Source organism: Tamandua tetradactyla, chromosome 2 (genome assembly GCF_023851605.1).
Source record: "Tamandua tetradactyla isolate mTamTet1 chromosome 2, mTamTet1.pri, whole genome shotgun sequence".
NCBI lineage: Eukaryota > Metazoa > Chordata > Mammalia > Pilosa > Myrmecophagidae > Tamandua > Tamandua tetradactyla.
Genome location: NC_135328.1, coordinates 182629029 through 182648922, shown reverse-complemented (window position 1 = coordinate 182648922; position 19894 = coordinate 182629029). Strand labels below are relative to the sequence as shown.

At 37.9% G+C, this 19894-nt stretch overlaps 1 protein-coding gene across 4 annotated transcripts in view; it reads right to left on the bottom strand.

Moving 5' to 3' along the window:
- The window catches only part of FOXJ3 (forkhead box J3), a 216204-nt gene that overhangs the window by 135569 nt on the left and 60741 nt on the right, over positions 1 to 19894 (bottom strand). For all 4 annotated transcript variants that reach the window (XM_077150035.1, XM_077150038.1, XM_077150037.1 and 1 more), the window contains exon 3: positions 7443 to 7767. In XM_077150035.1, coding sequence (XP_077006150.1) covers positions 7443 to 7767 — 325 coding nt within the window. The remainder of the gene's footprint in view (positions 1 to 7442; positions 7768 to 19894) is intronic.

Genomic DNA, 19894 nt, shown 5'->3' with positions numbered 1-19894 from the left:
AACTAACCCCAAAGCAGATAGAAGAAAAGAAATAACAATGCTTAAAGCAGAGCTAAATGAATAAGAAAACAAAACAGCAATAGAAGGAATCAATGAAATCAAAAGTTGGTTCTTTCAGAAAATCAGTAAAATTGAAAGGCCACTAGTAAGACTGACAAAGAAAAAAAGAGGGAGGATGCAAATAAATAAAATCAGAAGAGAGAACAGGTGCATTACCACTGACCCTAAGAAAATCATAAGAGGATACTATGAACAACTATATGCCAACAAACTAGACAACTTAAGATGAAAACAGACAAATTTCAGGAAACACACAAATAAGCTACACTGACTCAGGAAGACATAGAAGATCTCAACAAATCAATCACATGTAAAGAAATTTAATCATCATCAAAAATCTTCCTACAAAGAAAAGCCCAGGGCCAGATGGTTTCATAGGGGAATTTTATCAAACATTCCAAAAAGAATTAACACCAATCCTGCTCAAACTTTTCCAAAAACTTCATGATGAAGGAACACTGCCTAACTCATTTTATGAAGCTAACATCATTTAAATACTAACACTGGGTAAAGACGTTATGAGAAAGGAAACGTCAGGCTAATCTTCCTAATGAACACAGACACAAAAATTCTCAACAAAATACTAGCAGATTAAATCCAGCAACACATTAAAAGAATTATACACCACAACCAAGTGGGGTATATATCAGGAATTGATTCAACTCAAGAAAATCAATTAATGTAATATGCATATTAACAAATCAAAAGGGGAAAATCACATAATCATCTCAATTGATGCTAAAAAAGCATTAGTGCTGGTTTGAAATGATGTACGTACCCTAGAAAAGCCATGTTTTAATCCTAATCCCATTTTGTAAAGGCAGCCATTTCTTCTAATTCCTATTCAATATTGTGTGTTTGAAACTGTAATTAAATTTCTCCCTAGAGATGTGATTTAATCAAGAGTGGCTGTTAGCGTGGATTAGCTGAAGGTCTTGATTAGTTTCTGAAGTCCTATAAAAGAGGAAACATTTTGGAGAATGAGAGATTCAGAGAGAGCAGAGCAGAACGACATAGCCACAAGAAGCAGAATCCACCAGCCAGCAACCTTTGAAGACAAAGAGGAAAATGCCTCCCAGGGAGTTTCATGAAACAGGAAGCCAGGAGAAGAAGCTAGCAGATGACACCGTGTTTGACATGTGCCCTTCCAGGTGAGAAAGGAATCCTGACTGTGTTCACCATGTGCCTTTCCAGATGAGAGAGAAACTGACTGCATTCGCCATGTGCCCTTCCACTTCAGAGAGTAACCCTGAACTTCATCAGCCTTCTTGAACCAAGGTATCTTTTCCTGAATGCCTTAGATTGGACACTTCTATAGACTTGGTTTAACTGGGACATTTTCTCGGCCTTAGAACTGTAAACTAGCAACTTATTAAATTCCCCCTTTTAAAAGCCATTCTGTTTCTGGTATATTGCATTCTGGGAGCTAGCAAACTAGAACACCATTCGACAAAATTCAACATTCTTTTCTCATGAAAACACTTCAAAACATAGGGCTCAAAGGTAACTTCCTCAATATGATAAAGGGTATATATGAAAAAGTTATAGCCAGCATTATAGTCAATGGAGAGAAACTATAAGTGTTGCCCCTAAGATAAGAAATGACACAAGTATGCACTGCGTCAACACTATTATTCAACACTGTACTAGAAGTTCTAGCTAGAGCAATCAGGCAGGAAAAAGAAATAAAAGAAATCCAAATTGGAAAGGAAGAAGCAAAACTTATCATTATCTGCAGATGACATGATACATTACTTGGAAAATCCTGAGATCTCTATAACAAAGTAACTTGAGATAATAAACAATTTCAGCAAGGTGTGAGGATATAAAATTAATGTTCAAAAATCAGTAATATTTCTATACACAAGCAATGACCTAACTGAAGAGTCAGTCAAAGAAAAACTTTCATTCAAAATAGCAAGTAAAAGAATCAAATACTTAGCAATGAACTTAACTAGAGACGTAAAGGACTCGTACACAGAAAACTACATAACACTGCTAAAAGAAATGCTCACAAATAGGAAAGTTATATATAGTTAAGATGTCAATTCTATCCAAATTGATCTACAGATTCAATGCGGTACCAATCAACATTCCAACAACCTACTTCGAAGACTTGGAAAAGCCGGTTACCAAATTCATCTGGAAGGGAAAGAGACCCCAAATAGCTAAAAGCATCTTAAAAAAGAAGAACAAAGTGGGAGAATTTATAGTTTCTAACTTCAAAACTTATTATAAAGCCACAGTAGTCAAATCAGCACGGTACTGGCACAAAGACAGAAGCACTAACCAAAGGAATAGACTTCAGAATGCAGAAACAGACCACCAAATCTGTGGTAAACTGATTGTTGACAAGGCCCCCAAATCCACTGAACTGGGACAAAATAGTCTTTTCAATAAATCAGCAAGGGAGAACTGCATATCAATAGCCAAAAGAATGAAAGAGAATCTTTTCCTTATATCCTGTACAAAAATTAACTCAGTGCTTTGAAAACTACTGCTTTTTCATTTCTTTGCTTTGTATATATGTTATACTATACAATTTAAAAAAGTTAAAAAAAAAAATTTAACTCAAGTGGATCAAACACCTAAGTGTAAGAACTAGTACCATAAAGCTTCTAGAAGAAAATGTAGGGAACCATCTTCAAGACCCAGGAATAGGAGGTAGCTTCATAAACTTTATACCCAAAGCACAAACAACTAAAGAAAAAATAGATAAATGGGAACTCCTCAAAATCAAATGCTTCTACACCTCAAAAGACTTTGTCAAAAAGGTGAAGAGGCAGCCAACTCAATGGGAGAAGATATTTGGAAATCACACATCGGACAAAGGTTTGATATTGTGTATACACAAAGAAATCAAACAAACTCAACAACAAAAGAACAAACAACCCAATTATACAATGGGCTAAAGAGGTGAAGAGGTATTTTTCTGAAGAGATGCTCATTTTCATTAGCTATAAGGGAAATGCAGATCGAGACTACAATGAGATAACACCTCACACCTATAAGAATGGCTGCTATTAAACAAATACTAAACTATAAATGCTGGAGAGGCTGTGGAGAAACTGGGACACTTATGTACTGCTGGTAGAAATGTACAGCCACTATGGAAGATAGTTTGGCAGTTCCTTAGGAAACTAAATATCAAGTTGCCCTATGACCCAGCAATAGCACTACTTGGTATATATATTCAGAAGAGCTGAAAGAGTGACACAAGCATACATTTGCACATCGATGTTCACAGCAGCACTGTTCACAACTGCCAAAAGATGGAAACAATCCAAATGCCCATCAACAGACGAGTGCATTAACAAAATGTGGTATATACATACGATGGAATATTATGCTGTAGCAAGATAAAACAATGCCCTGAAGCGTATGACAAGATGGATGAGCCTTGAGGATCATGCTGAGTGAAATAAGACTGACACTAAAGGGTAGACACTGTACAATTTCATTTTTATGACCATGGTAAAGGTAAAATCAGAACCTTATAATACAGAAAATAAGGGACTTGGAGATATACAGAAGCCATATATAGGTGAATGGTTAGCTAATGAGGTTGAACTCAAATGTAAGGGGATAGAAGTGAAGCTGGTTCTCTAGTGGGTCTATAAGGAATATTACCATATTGAAGGCGAACCAGATTGAAAGGGGTTGTATAGACCTATGTATCCCATTGATTAACACTAGAAATATAAATAGGTTCTTCCAAGAAGTACTTCAAAGGTATGATTCGTGTACAAAGAGGGCTCAAGTCCAGGGTATAGGGGGGAAAGCTGCTATTGCATGCTATGGGCTATGTTTAACAGGAAAACATCAGCAGTACCACAGCAATAGCAGAGGTAAATAATGGGCGGTTTATGATGTTATTTCCCTGAAATATTCTGTTAGAGCAGACTCTTCATCTAAGCAGACTGATGATAATAATCATTTCTAACAGTGTGTGTCCACCAGTTAAGAGAGAGCTTATTTCAGCAAATTCAATCCAATAAATATTTATGAAATACTTGCAATATTCTAGGCCCTTTAACAGTGGTTAATAACATGAGCTTTGAAATTTAACAAAAACTGATATAAATCTTGGCTCTACCATCCTCTAGCTGAGAGATTTTGGAGAGTTACTTAAAGTCTCTACACATTGCCTGGCTCATAGAAATTAACAAAAAATAGTAATCATTTGAGTATCTGTTGCTATAGAAATAAAGACCTATTAAACAAGATCTCTGGACAGAATCTTTAAGTGCTATAATACTGTTATTAATAAAGGATTATGGAGGGAGCGCAAGGGTAGTTCAGTGGTAGAATTCTCGCCTGACATTTGGGAGATTCAGGTTCAATTCCTGGCCCATGCACTTCCCAAAACAAAACAAGCAAACAAAAAAATGAAAAAAAAAACCAAAAATTCAACAAATGGGGCCGCAATAAGGGGATACTCATATGGTGTGCCAGTTTGAAAGGATGCATGTATCCTAGAAAAGCCATGTTTTAATCCTAATTCCATTTTGTAAAGGCAGCTGTTTCTTCTAATCTTTACTCAGTACTGTATGTTTGAAACTGTATTTAGATCATCTCCCTGGAGATGTGACTCAATCAAGAGTGGTTGTTAAACTGGATTAGGTGGAGATATGTCTCCACCCATTCCGGTGGGTTATGATTAGTTTACTGGAATCCTATAAAAGAGGAAACATTTTGGAGAATATGGGAGATTCCAAGAGAGCAGAATGACACAGCCACGAGAAGCAGAGAGTCCACCAGCCAGTGACCTTTGAAGATGGAGAAAGAAAATGCCCCCCCAGAGAGCTTCAAGAAACAGGAAGTCAGGAGAGAAAGCTAACAGATGATGCCGTGTTCGCCACATGCCCTTCCAGTCAAGAGAGAAACCCTGAATGTGTTTGCCAGGTGCTTTTCCACTTGAGAGAGAAACCCTGAACTTCAACGGCCTTCTTGAATCAAGATATTTTTTCCCGGATTCCTTAGATTGGACATTTCTATAGACTTGCTTTAACTGGGACATTTCCAAGGTCTAAAAACTGTTAATTTGCAACTTACTAAACTCTCCTTTTTAAAAGCTGTTCTGTGTCTGGGATATTGCATTCCAGCAGCTAGCAAACTAGAACACACAGGGAAAAAAAATGAAATGTGACCCCTGCCATACAGCATACAAAGAAAAATAAAATACAAACAAAAATAAAACACTATAGAAACATGAAAGAGATTAATCCTATAGGGAGAAGAGAGGTAATATATGAGCTATAAAAAATAAGTAGGCTAATGCAACTGGAAAAGGGCAAAAAGAGAGGATCAAAGGAAACAAAAGAACACACAAAAGAAAGAAGTCAGTATTTATTTCCTGGGGACAGCTAGTAGACTAAAAAGAACAGAAAAAAAAAAGAGTACATGAAAGGGAACTAGCAGAAAATAAAGGTAGAAAGGAAGACTAGGACAATAATTCATGATTTAGTCAAACCATATTTATTGAAGCTCATTAAATAGAAGCACTGTGCTAGGGCATAGGATAGAAGAGATATAAAAAGTTCATTAACAAAGCCTGTCCACGAAAAAAAAAGTTCATTAAGGTACACTTCCTTTTCCTAAGACACTTGACTACTGGGATGGTGCATGGCACATCATTGGTGCACAATAAATCGGTAAGTATCTTTAATAAATCTAGTCAAATGAAAAAGATAAAGGTGTTGAGGCAGAAAGATTTGGGAGAGACTGAAGAGTAGCTACCATCTGGTGGCCGACCTAAAGCCCTATAAACCTCCTCCCCTGCCTAAGCACACGCACACTCACACACACCCATATCCCAAACAGCATACAACTGGGTAAATTCCTATACATGAATATGAATATAACATTTGTAGAAGCAAAAGAAAGTTAGTTGAATTATTCATTGTATAATACAAATTAGCTCAGCAAGTACTTTGATGGCACAGCAAAAAGCAGATGAAACCAGGGTTCCTTGAAGAAGTGGTTGGGAAGGGAAGAAACAAGACAAGCCTGGGACATCTTATGGAGCCAGAAAGTAAAAAAACAATACTAAACAAAAACAAAAGCAAACAAAAACAAAAAAAGCCAAGGATGCAACAATTTGAATGACAAAATAAACAGCACTGGGAATACAACCCAAAGAATAAAATAAATACTCATGAGCCAGTCCATGCTATTATAAATAAATGACAATAAATAAATATAAAGGGAAGAATGGACAATTTTTCCTTACAGAAAAATTCCAATTAAAAAATGTAGAAGGAATGAAGGAAAAGAGAAAATCACCATAAGAAGGCATAGTAAAAACTGCTGTAGTTAAGATCAGTCAATGAGTGCTAAAATTAAAGGACAAAAGCCTAAGGACAAACAGGGTATTAGTGTGCCCTCAAAATAACTTTCCAGAAAGCATTCATTATTTACAAAGAGATAAACAGTAACTTTATAGTGGAAAAATCTAGCAAACACCACCTTAATCAAGGGAGTAAGACTAATATCACCAGTAGTAAGACATATTGATATCATGTACCTATGACGTGCAGAGAAGGGTATGCCCTCCAAGCAGTATTCTCCCAGAGTAATCTAATCGATAACCTAATCATCTGAGAAGCCCAAACTCTGGAACATTCTATAAAATACTTGACAGGTACTCTTCAAAAATGTCAAGATCATGAAAGACAAGAAGAGTTTCTTTTGTAACAAGAAGAATGTTACAAATTCGAGGAGACCAAGGAGATATGACAATTAAATGCAATGTTGGACCTTAGACTGCATCCTAGGGCATTAGTGGGAAAAAAATGAAATCTGAATGAAGTCTATAATTTACTTAGTAACTAATTAGTATTATTTAGTTAACAGTATTAGATCAACATTAATTTCTTAGTTTTGATAACTATATTATGGTTACATAAGATGTTAAATTAGAGAAGCGGCTGAAGGACAAATCCTTCTATATGAAGAAAAATCTCAGTATTCTTATTGTAATTCTTCTATAAGTCCAAAATTCTTTCACAATAAAAAGTAAAAAAAAACTTGTGTGATGAAGACAATAATAGCTGCTATTACTATGTACTTTTTTTTATGTTAGACTCATTATCAATTATCTGAACTATAGGTATTGTTGTTCAGTGAATGCTATATTAATTCTGCTCTTATTTTTATACTACGTCAGTCATATAATAAAGTTCTAACAAAGTAACATTTTACCAAAAATGGTTATTCACCTGAATTTAAAACATTTAATTTGCTTTTCTGAAATCCTAAAAATCACTAATAATCAGAATTTCATCTTCAAATATAAGAGCTTCCATATACCTTTCTTTTCAATAGAAGCCAATATTGTCATTCCTTACAGCCTAAAAACAATAATTTAAATAAATCCTTACCTTCCAACCACTGCCAGCCTCTCTATAATATGGGAAGTTATCACAAATCCACTGGTAAATCTCACTTAGAGTCATTTTCTTTTTGGGTGAGCTATTAATTGCGAAAGTAATGAGGCTGGCATAACTGTATGGAGGTTTCCCATCTTTGTGCTGCTGGACTTCCTCTTGGTCCAGGGTTGTATTTGGGTCAAGGAGTGAATTCTTCTTGGAAATCGATGTTCCATGTGTATTTTGTACAGCATCAGATTTTTGGATGGCTGCTCTCATGGTGAGCTGTGGTAACCAGTCCATAGATGTCAGGCTGCTCTCCAGTTCAGATGTCATCCTGAAGGTAAATAGACTTCTTAGTCAATATCAAGGAAAGAACCCCTGCTTCTCAAAATATCCAATATGCACAAATCTAGGAGTTCCAAAGTGAGGGAAAGCCTGAGTTAAATCTGGAGGAAAAAGATTGAGTATGTTAATGACCAAACCAAATATTTAATGGATCAACATTTCCAATCTTTTTTCTTAATGTTTTTCCTCTAAAACATAACAAATTTGGATTTAAAATGTTTCAGATACAGAACAATATACCTAAATAAAGTAATTCTGATGCCAATCTTTCTTTTAAAAAAAGACAGTCTGCCTTTTTAAATAGGGCAACAAGATCTTGGTGTAAAAATCCAGTCTGCAGCCCAGCTATTTACATGAGCCCTTTAAAAACTTAAGACTGTATATCTGGCATTACTTTTACACAAATTTTAGGGAGCCATACAAAGTAATACCAAAAAGGCGGAAGCAAGAGGTCAGAGAAGAAATTGAGAAATGGGCATAGGCACTTGCATTAAAGAAGGAAGGCAGAGTTGAGCAGGTGGGAGGCAGAAAGAGTAAAGGAAAGTAGATAAGCAGCAAGGGGACAAGCTAGTTGGAGAAGTAGACAGAAGAATGCAAAGCCAAGGACAAAGACAAGCAAGAGAAAAGGAGAGGCAGTACCAGGCAATTATTCTTTAAAAACAAGTCAAGGAATAAGTTTAAGAAAAGTAAAGATCTAGGAGTATAGTATATAAGAGATTAAATCACAGAAATGGACACCAGGAAAAAAAAAACATTAAAATTTTGACGACAGGCTTGGGAAACGTCCAGTGATCTGGATTCTGTAATGTAATTCTCTCCAAGCCTGAAAAATTCATACCATTATCACTCAAGAAAAGAAAAAGAAAATAAAATGCCAGACTGAACATACATTCTGGAGAAGGGAAAAAGCAATGCTAAGAACTGAAGATAAGAATATACAAATGAAGCTTGACACTTCACACTGGAATTGCTAACTTTCGAGAGGGTATAAATCCTTCAAACTGGAATCAGAAAGCAGGAAGAATGATCCTGAAAATGAAGAAGAAAAGAATAAAAGATTCCTTAGATCAAAATAAAGAAAGAAAACAAGAAACTTGAAGTAATTCAGTCAAAACAAAAAAATATATGACTAAGAAAATCCCATATATACCCCTCAACGCAATGGCTATTGCTGAAAAGCAAACCTGGGGTGTGCTTACAACCTGAACTGCTGGGAAGCAATATACAATAGACAAAAAAACACAGGCTTTTTAGAGTTAAGCAGACCACAGTTCAAATACTGATTCTACCAGTCACTAGCTATGGTACTGTGAAAATATTAATCAGTATCTCTAAACCCCAGCTTTCTCATCTGTAAAAAGAAACAATAGTAAACAGTTAAAAATATTACTTTGAGAATTAAATGTGATAACCAACGCACAAAAATAAGCATTCAATAAATGTCTGTGAAGTAAACCCAGACTAGGCAATAGCAATTATAAACCAACAGAACATCATTAGGATTCTATCTGCATTGCCAGTAAATGGTCCTATTATTTATTTTTTTTTCAGATATTTTGATTCAAGTTCCACCTTTCTCATTTTCTCAAATTCTTCCCATTTCTACGGTACGCATTTCTCTGAAACCTAAACTTTAAATTCCTCTATACAACATCTCTTTTTTAGAGATCTAAAAAAAAGACTTGCCATTCTGCTCTACAATCTCAGCTAAAAATGCTTGTTCCCAGCAAGAAGAAAACTATTAGAAAGTATGGAAAAAGAAAACAGGATAGTTTAGAGATCACAGAATGTCAGAAGAGTGGATAAAGTACCCTAGTGAGTAGAAACTAACCCAATCTAAAGATGGAAAACAGGTTCAGTGAAGTTAAAAAAACTTGCCCAAGAGAAATTCAACTTCCCCAAGTTGAATTCTTGACATTCTCACAAGCAGTGTGGACAACCAAAGCTACAGGCTGAGCCCCCAGTCTTGGAGTTTGTTCATATGAAACTTAACCCCACAAAGGATAGGTCAAGCCTACCTAAAATTTAGGCCTAAGAGTCACCTCCAAGAGAGCCTCTTTTGTTGCTCAGATGTGGCTTCTCTCTCCAGTCAACACAACAAGCAAACTCACCACCCTCCCCCTATCTACATGGGACATGACTCCCAGGGGTGTGGACCTTCCTGGCAACATGGGACAGAAATCCTAGAATGAGCTGAGACTCAGCATCAAGGGATTGAGAAAACCTTCTTGACCAAAGAGGGACGAGTGAAATGAGACAAAGTGTCAATGGCTGAGAGATTCCAGAGTCAAGAGGTTACCCTGGAGGTTATTGTTACGCATTAAGTAGATATCACCTTGTTATTCAAGAGTAATGGAGAGGCTGGAGGGAACTGCCTGAAAATGTAGAGCTGTGTTCCAGTAGCCATGTTTCTTGGTGATGACTGTAAAATGATATAGCTTTCACAATGTGACTGTGTGATTGTGAAAACCTTGTGTCTGATGCTCCTTTTATCTACCTTATCAACAGACTAGTAGAACATATGGAATAAAAACAAGTAATAAGGGGAACAAATGCTAAAATAAATTTAGATTGAAATGTTAGTGATCAATGAAGCAAGGGGTAAGGAGTATGGTATGTATAATTTTTTTTTCTGTTTTTGTTTTATTTCTTTTTCTGTTGTCTTTTTATTTCTTTCTCTGAATTGATGCAAATGTTCTAAGAAATGATGAATATGCAACTATACGATGATATTGAGAATTACTGATTATATATGTAGAACGGAATGATCATATGTTAATGTTTTTGTTCATTTGTTAATTTTTTTAAATTAATAAATAAATAAATTAAAAAAAAAAAAGCTTGCCCAAATTCACATAAGTAGTTAGGAATAGAGCGGAAACTAGGGCCCACATTGCCTGATGTCCAATCCATTAGTTTTTCTATCATACCTCCTCTATAAAATGAGGATAAGAGTACCTAACTCACTGATACAAAGGACTCGGAACAGTGTATGGCAAATAGCAAGTATTCAATAACTGTTAGCTACTGGTGCTAGTGTAACAGTTATCCTTATTATTATTCACATTTCATTCAATATACATTGGCCATGATTATACCAATAGGATGCTGTCATACTATTTGCCTCAATCAGGCCTCCACTGAGAGCTTTATTTTGTCAAATTCCCAAAGCAGCCAGTCACATGAATGTTTAAAGTTAAAATATGTAAAAGCATATTTCAGATTGGAATATAATTGATATCGGAAATGCCCCCCTATTGAGAGACATCTTTACCATCTGTTTGCTTCCACAAGTGTCAATAACTGAAACTTTATGATAGTGTCAGTAATATAATGTGAACATACTATAAGCAGGTATTTAATATATGTTATAACATTTAACAAGAATTCATAATTATACATGTGTAAAAGGGCTATGCTAGCCTAGGACACACACACACACACACACATACACAAAAACTCTCTAAGAAACTATGATAAAATCACTGTCCTCCAGGAATGTACAGTTCAATTAGGAAGATCAGACACAATAAAGAGCTGAACAAAAGTGCAAGGATGGGCTCTGGGTGCTGTAAAGGTTCAGAAGAGGAGGAGGAAAACATGAACTAGTGCCTTAAGGAATAAAGAAAGGAGTACAGAACCACTGCTGAGTCTCGAAGAAAGTCAAGATGTAAATAGCTTGAAAAGAAAAAGGTCCCTTGTCTTCAAAGACATTCTAACCAAAATTTTGAAGCCAGTCATAACAATGTCTCTCTCTTATTCCATGGTTGTGCTTATATTCATTAGTTCTGCTGGAACAGATTTTAAGTACACTATAATATATGCCCAAAATTTAGCCTCTGAAAAAGTGGGGATTTTGCTTTGTTCACAATTTATGAAATTTTAATATTCTTGACAGTAAAGTAAAAAGTGTCTCCGTTGTCAGTGCTTAAGCTAGAGGCTGCAGTGGTTTTCAACTAAATGTTGAGAATACAAAAGATGACAAGTAGATTTAGCCAGATCCCTAATAACTTAAGAAAAAACATATTAGTGAAATGATGATGAGAGAAGTTCACTTGTATAAGGAAACAGACGGTGGTAAATTTAAAAATTGCATGGAAGGCTCTAATGAATCAGGCTATGGATATCTGGTTAAGAAATGTCAGGCACTCATTACCTCACCTCATTTGAAAAGCTTCCTAGCTGGTGTCCTGGACTCTGATTTCTCACCAACCTTCCCTCCAACTACCTCCATTCTATGGATATACTCCAAGAGAAACCTATCAACACTGCTTTTCTGTCATTAAGCCCAAAAACGTTCAATGCCTTCTATCTCTTGTTAAACCAAATCTAAACTCTTCATTTTCAACTACTTTAGCTTTCAATAATCTTTTCTTTCTCTTCCTCCTCAGTGTTTGGCATTTAACATGCTGCTTCACTGTCATTCCTCAACAGCATCACATGACTTAAGTTCTCTACACAGGGTACCTTTTTTCCCAACTAAAATTCAAGTGTTTTTAGGATAGTGACTAGTAATTCTGTTACCTAAGGCCATGCCAGATACAAATTTTCTGAAAAATAGCACAGTATCTGGATAAGGAGGAATAGTCATCCTTTCTGGAATTCCGTTTACTTCTCACTCTGTCTGGCTTCCCCTAACCCCCAACCCCAAGACTCATCAAATATCTCCCCTTCCAGAAAGCCTGGTCAATCCTTCCTTCCCATCCTCTACCTCCTAACATGAATTAGATCCTGCTTCTATAGTAGAGTTTAAATACCTCTATCATAGAACTTACACAGACTTGTAATTATTTTTATATATCCCTCCCAACAGACTAAACTTCTTGAAAGAACTTTCTTGTTCTTTTCTGTCTCCCCAATCTAGCACATAGTAGATGAAGAGTCAATAAATGGTGATTAGCTCTGCTCCTTTCAAGAGGGTGGAATGAAACACTTCAGGGCTATATCCCCCCACCACCACCCCACCACCAGAGAAACTTTGAACAACCAGCAAGAATTAACAGAAACATCTTTTTCAGGGCTCCAGAAAACAGTTTTAGGACTATAGTAAGCAACACCCTGAGAAAAAGGCAACTTAATAACACAGAATATCCTGGTGCCCTGGCTGGTCCCTCTATCCCCTCACCATCTTGGAGCAGAGCTAACCCATACTCTCAGTGAGGATTCCTGATCCTGGCTGCAGATGGAGCAGAGCAGCCCTCATGTACATACAGGCAGCATATACATCTAGCCCAATTTGACTGTTAGTGGTCTAAGGAACTTGTTAGCCAGAACTTGCCCCATGTGTGTAGAAAGCAGCTCACAGAAATCCCCTCCAGCAGTCAAATCATGCTGCCTGGGGCAAGGGTTGTTGGCTACAGGGACACACGGTGCAACGTCCAGCCGTGAGGAAATTGTTTTCTAGGGAAGGGTGCACATTCTTATTCATGAAATCTCAAGGCCATATGCACATACCCAAAACAAGACATTGTGTGCTGAAAGATCAAGGAGGTCTCTACGTGTTGGACTGAAGGTATTCTCCAAATTCATTTTATGGCTAAGCCCAGGGGAGAGTACCTGCACAGGTCAATCTACAAGGACTGGGAAAGGTAGGTAGGTAGGTAGGTAGGTAGGTAGGCATTTGCTTATTTACTGGTTATCTCATAGCAACTAGGAAAGCTCTATCATACTAGTTGGATACATGCTTAAGGAAAAGAAGAGTTTTAACAAAAGATGGCAAAACATACAAAGAAATACGCTTTCTAGCAGAAGAAGGAATAAGTGAACAAACGTGAAGTTAAGACAACTGAAATTATTCAGCCTGAAGAGTAGAAGAAAGAAAAAATAAGGAAAAGTGAACAGGGCCTGAAGAACCTATGGGACACCACTGAGCATACCAATATATGCATTGCGGAAGTCCATAAAGGAGAAGAAAGGGCAGAGAAAATATGCAAAGAAATAATGGCTGAAAACTTCCCAAATTTAATGAAAGACACGGCTATATATCCAAGGCCCCTGATGAACTCCAAATAGGATAAACCCACATAAACTCATGCCGTAGCATATTATAATCAAAATGCCAAATGTCAAAGATAGAGAATTGTGATAACCACAAGAGAGAAGCAACATGTTACATATAAGAGGGCCTCAATAAGACTAACTCTTAATTTCTCATCAGAAACTATGGAGGCAAAAAGGCAGTGGGATGACAAATTTAAAGTGCTGAATGCAAAAGACTGCCAACCATGAATTCTATCAGGCCAAGCTGTCTTTCAGAAATGAGGGAGAGATTAAGACACTGCTAGACAAATAAAAGCTGAGGAGTTATCACCATTAGATTGGCCCTACAAGAGATGCTAAAGAGAGTTCTACAGGTTGAAAGTAAAGGCGAACAGACAATAGATCAAAGACATTAATGAAATAAAGATCTGCAGTACGGAGGGTAACAACATGAGGAAATACAAATGCCAGTACTTTTGTGCTTTTGATTTATAATTCCTACAGACTCTAAAAGGCATATGCACAAAATGTAACAATAAATAAGTGATTTTGGACTCAATGTATAAACATGCAATGTATGACAAGAACTACGAAAAGCTGTGGGGATGAAGAGGTATAAAAACAAAGTTTGTGTTTACTATTGAAGTTAAGTTGGTATCAAGGCAAACAAGGTTATTTCAGATTTAGAATGTTAAATTTAAGCCCCACAGTAACTACAAAGAAAATATGGAACATATGTAAGCTTATAGAGACAGAAATAAGAGTCCAGGTTGCCAGGGACAGAGGGCAAGGGTACTAGGAAGTTAATGTACACTGGGGTTAAGGCTTCTGTATAGGAAGACAAGAGTTTTAGTAATGGAATGTAATGAAGGTACCACAATACTGTGAATGTAATTAATTCCATAAAGTGGTATGCTTCAGAGCGGATGAAATGTGAAAGTTTACATTGTATATGTTTCTACAATTAAAAAAGAAAAAGAGTAAATAAAAAGACAATGGCAAATAAATGGAGTACATAATGCTGGATGTAATCTAGTAAAGGAGGAGGAAAAGACTCAAAGGGGCATTATTTCAACATATGAAAAAACTGGGACATAGACTGTAAGCCTTTTATCAATGTTAAATATCTTAAACTTGATAACTGTTCTTACAGTGTTTACATAAGTGAGTATCATTTTTCCTAGGAAATGTACATGGCAGAATTAAGTGTTCAAGGCGCAAAGCATACACAACCTACATGAAAATATTCAGAAAATGGACTGGTAGATAGATAGAATGATATGGCAAGTGTGGCAAAATGTTAAAAATTGTTGGATCTGAGTACATGGAGAGGTAGGAGTATGTTGGAGCTCTCTGGTGTGGAGTGTACATCTTTTTTTTTTTAACTGTGCTGTAAGTCTGAAAGTATTTAAAAATAAAAGTTTTAAGAACTTAAATAAATGGTGATTAAATTGATAAAATTAGTGACTGTCCATTGAAAGTGTAATAACTCATTTAAAAGCCAAAAGAGTATGTTGGAAGAGTTCTTTCTCTGGGTTTTGTAGTATTTCTGCAACTGTCCTATAAGTCTGAAATTATTTCAAAATAAAAAGTTTAATTTTAAAAAGTTAAAAGAAAGAGGACTCAGTAACATGCATTTAAGGGTAATTTATGAGTTGGGGGAAAAAAGAATGATTCAGAGCACAAAATGAAAGGAAGCAATACACAGGAACAGAAATAGCTCTTCTGGAACAACAGAGAAAAATGGGAATCTGGAAGTAATGATTAAAAAAAAAAAAACAACCCATAATGTAGATTACTGAAACGCCTGGAAACATCCTAGAGTATATTAAGGAGATAATCAAAAAGTATTGGCAAAGTCCCCTGAGGGAGGGGAGAAAGAATATGGAACTATTAAACCTTACCATCAGGGAATTCCCCAATACTGTATCAAACTTGAGGGATACCAAAACCAATAGACCATGCCCTCGATCATGAGGCTTACTCTTGTGAAGCTTATGTAGGAAGTGGAGAAGCTTAGACTACCTATAGGCATGCTTAAGAGTCACTTCTGGAGGACCACTGTTGTTGCTCAGATGTGGTCTCAGTCTCTCTAAGCCCAATTCTGCAAGTGAAATCACTGCCCTCTCTCCTACATGGGACATGACATCCAGGGGTGAAAGTCTCCCTGGCGATGTTGGAGATGACTCCCAGGGATGAATCCAAACCTGGCACCATGAGATCAATAATTCCATCCTGATCAAAAGGGGTAAAAGAAGTATAATTAATAAAGTATCAGTGGCAGAGAGAGTTCAAATAGAGTTGAGAGGCTACTCTGAAGGTTGCTCTTACACAAGCTTCAGGTAGACCTTGCTACCTATCATAACCTGACAAACCCTAACCAGGACCATTCCAGCCAATCCTAAAGAACACCTAGGGAAATATATAAGATTCAACAAGGGTTCCAGGCACTAGAGTAACTTTCCAGAAACCTACAACCTCCAGATGGGTCCCTGGTCCAGATAAGTCCTGAAACCTAGCCCAGCCTCTCCAGACATCAGATCGTTCCATCTTCCTACTCCATATTAGTGACAGACCCTTTTAATACAAAAAATTTAGAATTGCCATAGCCCAAACAACCCTAAAGAGAGGAACAGAAGGATCAAAGGTGATGATAGAATTATACGCTGTGCTTTGAAATGTATAGCTTTTATGTATATATGTTATCGTTCACAAAAAAAGAAGGAAAAAAAGTCAATTGTGATGATAAAAATGTATTTAAGCCCTCTAGCCTCCTATATTCTGGAGCAGCTAGAAGGAAAAGTATGAGAGAATTGCATGGTAGCCCATGACAAACTCTGGGATCTGTCCTATAACCACTCGTTGAAGAGTGCTTTGGAAACTATTGCTTTTTTATTTCTTTGCTTTGTATATATGTTATACTACACACTAAAAAAGTTAAAAAAAACAAAAAACAAAAAACCATAATGCTACCTGTGGGAGAAAGCAAGAAGGAGATGGCATAGAGAAGAATTTATGTTTAAAGTTTTTAATCTATGATTGTATCTGTTTGGAAAGGTAAGGAAACAGCTAGGCTGTTCAAAAGAAGTTCCACAAAGTACTTTGGAGGCTACTCTTATGCAAGCTTCAGTTAGATACTGAGATTTATCATGGCTTGCCAAAACCATTCCTTGCCAACCCTAAAGAACACCTAGGGCTTTATATGAGATTCTACAAAGGTTCCATGCACTATGATTACTTTCCAGAAACCTACATCCTACAGATACGTTCCTAAACCAGATAAGCCCTGAAACCCAGAGGGGCCAGCCTCTCCAGAACATCAGCTAGTTCTATCCCCCAATAATATGGGCAGCCATATTATTGAAAGCCCCTTCCAATATGATAAGGTTAGAACAGGCATAGCCCAAATATCCTAAAGATCGGTAGACAGATCAAAGAAAAAGCTGGAGTTACAACAGAGAAGACAGGATTTAACAAATGAGTATGACTGCTGAATTATTATATTGATATTTCTTTCAGTCTCCAGTGTCTCCAGTGTCTTGGAGCAGCTGGAAGGAAAAATCTAAAATTGTGGAATTATAACCCATATCAAATGTTGAAATCTGCTCTACAACCAATTGTTGTGGTGGGTGTGTGTTGAAATTTATTGTTTTATTGTATATACGCTATTTTTTTACAATTAAAAATATATACACACACACAAAAAGGCAGGGCCACAACATATAAGCCAATATTCATTTACATGTGTTTAAAACTCTTATGTACTGGGGGCGGTACAACAGTGGCACAGTGGCAGAATTTTCACCTGCCATGCTGAAGACCCGGGTTCAATTTCCAGAAGCTGCCCATGCCAAAACAAAACAAAACAAAAAACTCTATGTATGGGGACTTCCAGGAAGATGGCAGAATAGGATAGAATGAATTTACCCCTACTCCAAGGAACAGATAGAGAAGCAATTAGAAAAATGATTGGGACTACTATTCCAGGGTGCAAGTGACCTAAAAGGGTCTTCTACACCACACAGGGAAGCCTTGGTTTAAAGAGCTGAGGAATAGAGATGCAGAGAACTGAAGGCCATCCAGCTAGTGCAAAGAGTCTAACTCACCCCTTTCCAAAAGGAGCCCCAGAGTCCTCAGAAGTGCACAGAAAGGTAGACGGGGACCAGGAAGTAAGCCAAGTTGCATTCCTTGAAAGTGCCATGCTTACCCAACCCACTGTGACACTCCACCCCCAAGCCCCAGGGCACTCCAAGCCCTCAAGCCCGTTCCCCCAGAGACCCATGACACCCCCCCCAACACATAGGCATCCTCGCCAGGCCCCATCACCCAACACAGCCCCCCACCCAAACCCCATCCCCTCGCGCCCAGCAATCCACACATCCCAACCCCACCCACAGGCACTCATGTGTGCATCTGTGCCACATACACATAATCCCCGTCCTGCGCACATGCACACCCACCCCCCACCAACCCTCAGATGCACCCCAGTGCACAGAGATGCACCCCCATCCCACATACACATGCACCCCCGCACCAACTCCCTATGCAAGCACACACCCATACCCTGCCCACCCTCACCTGGGCACCTGTGCTTCACTCTAGGCCCCCATCACACCCACGACTGGCGCACACATACCCTGCCCACCCTCACCCTATTGGGGCCCCCCCCCATCAAGCCTCAATACACACAACCTATGCACGTGTGCCCCACCTCATACACACCTCTACCCCAGACCCATCTCCTCACACCCACCCCAGACCCACCTCCTCACACCTACCCCAGACCCACCTCCTCATGCCCAGTGCAAGTACACACTCACTCCCCGCCCCCCAACACCCATGCCCCACCTGCCCCAAGCCAGCAGCCCCAACATCCACACCCCAGCCTTCAAACCCCCAATACCCATGACCCCTTGCACACACACCCTGCCCACATACCCACCCACAGAGACACCCCCATCCACCTCCCACCATGCCCTGCTTCCATGAGTCCCACACAGTGCCCTGCCCCTGCACTCCAAAGCCTGCCCAAGCTGCACTCCACTCCCACAGCCCCACACCCCTTGTTCTCGGGCATTAGTGTAGCAGCTACAACCTGTGCCTATCATGCGCCACACCCACCACCTCACTGCTATGCCCAAGCACCATGTCCTGCTGCATGTCCATCACACAATAACTTAAGACTACTTCCAAAATAACCCTATCAAGATAAATTACATGCCTCAGAGGCAACAGAGAATCATAAAGTATACGAGGATGCACACAGATACAGCCCAGCCTAATGACCAAATTAAAATGCTGGAGCAGACAGTCTTCAGAAAAACTAATCAAGGATGTTTAGACAACACTACTAAATAAATTCCATGCGTTGGCTAATGACATAGAGGAGACCAAGAAATACTAGAAGAGCAATTGAAAGAAAAACTAGAAAAACAGCAGACTTCAGAGATTAAAGATTCTGTAGGCCATATCAAAAATATACTACATGGTTCAGTGGTAGAATGTTGCCGTCCATGCAGGAGACCAGGATTCAATTCCCAGACCATGCACCCGTCAAAAAAATAAACAAATAAATACTAGGGACACACAAAGGCAAGAATTCTGTACCCAGCCAAAATGTCCTTCAAAAGTGAGGAAAACGGTACAATTTTCACAGACAAATAAATACCTTGAGAATTTGTCAAGAGACCAGCCCTACAGGAAATACTAAAGGGAATTCTGTTGGCTGAAAACAAAGTCAAGAGAGGGAGATCTGGAGGAGGACACAGAATTGAAAAGTACCAGTACGGGTAACTTAAAGGATAAAACAGAAAGAGGAAAAAGAATACATACATCTGACAAATAAAATCCAATAGATAAGATGGCAGATTCAAGAAATGCCTTTACAGTAATAACTGTAAACATTAATGGAGTAAACTCACCAATTAAAAGACAAAGATTGGCAGACAGGATTAAGAAATATAATCTACTTATAGGCTGCTGAGAAGAGACTGATATTAGATCCAAGGAAACAAATATACCAAATAAGTGAAGTGATGGGAAAAGATGTTCCATTCAAGCTGTAACCAAAAGAAAGCAGGAGTAGGCATACTAATATCAGACAAAATCGACTTTGAATGTAAGACATAAGAGACAAA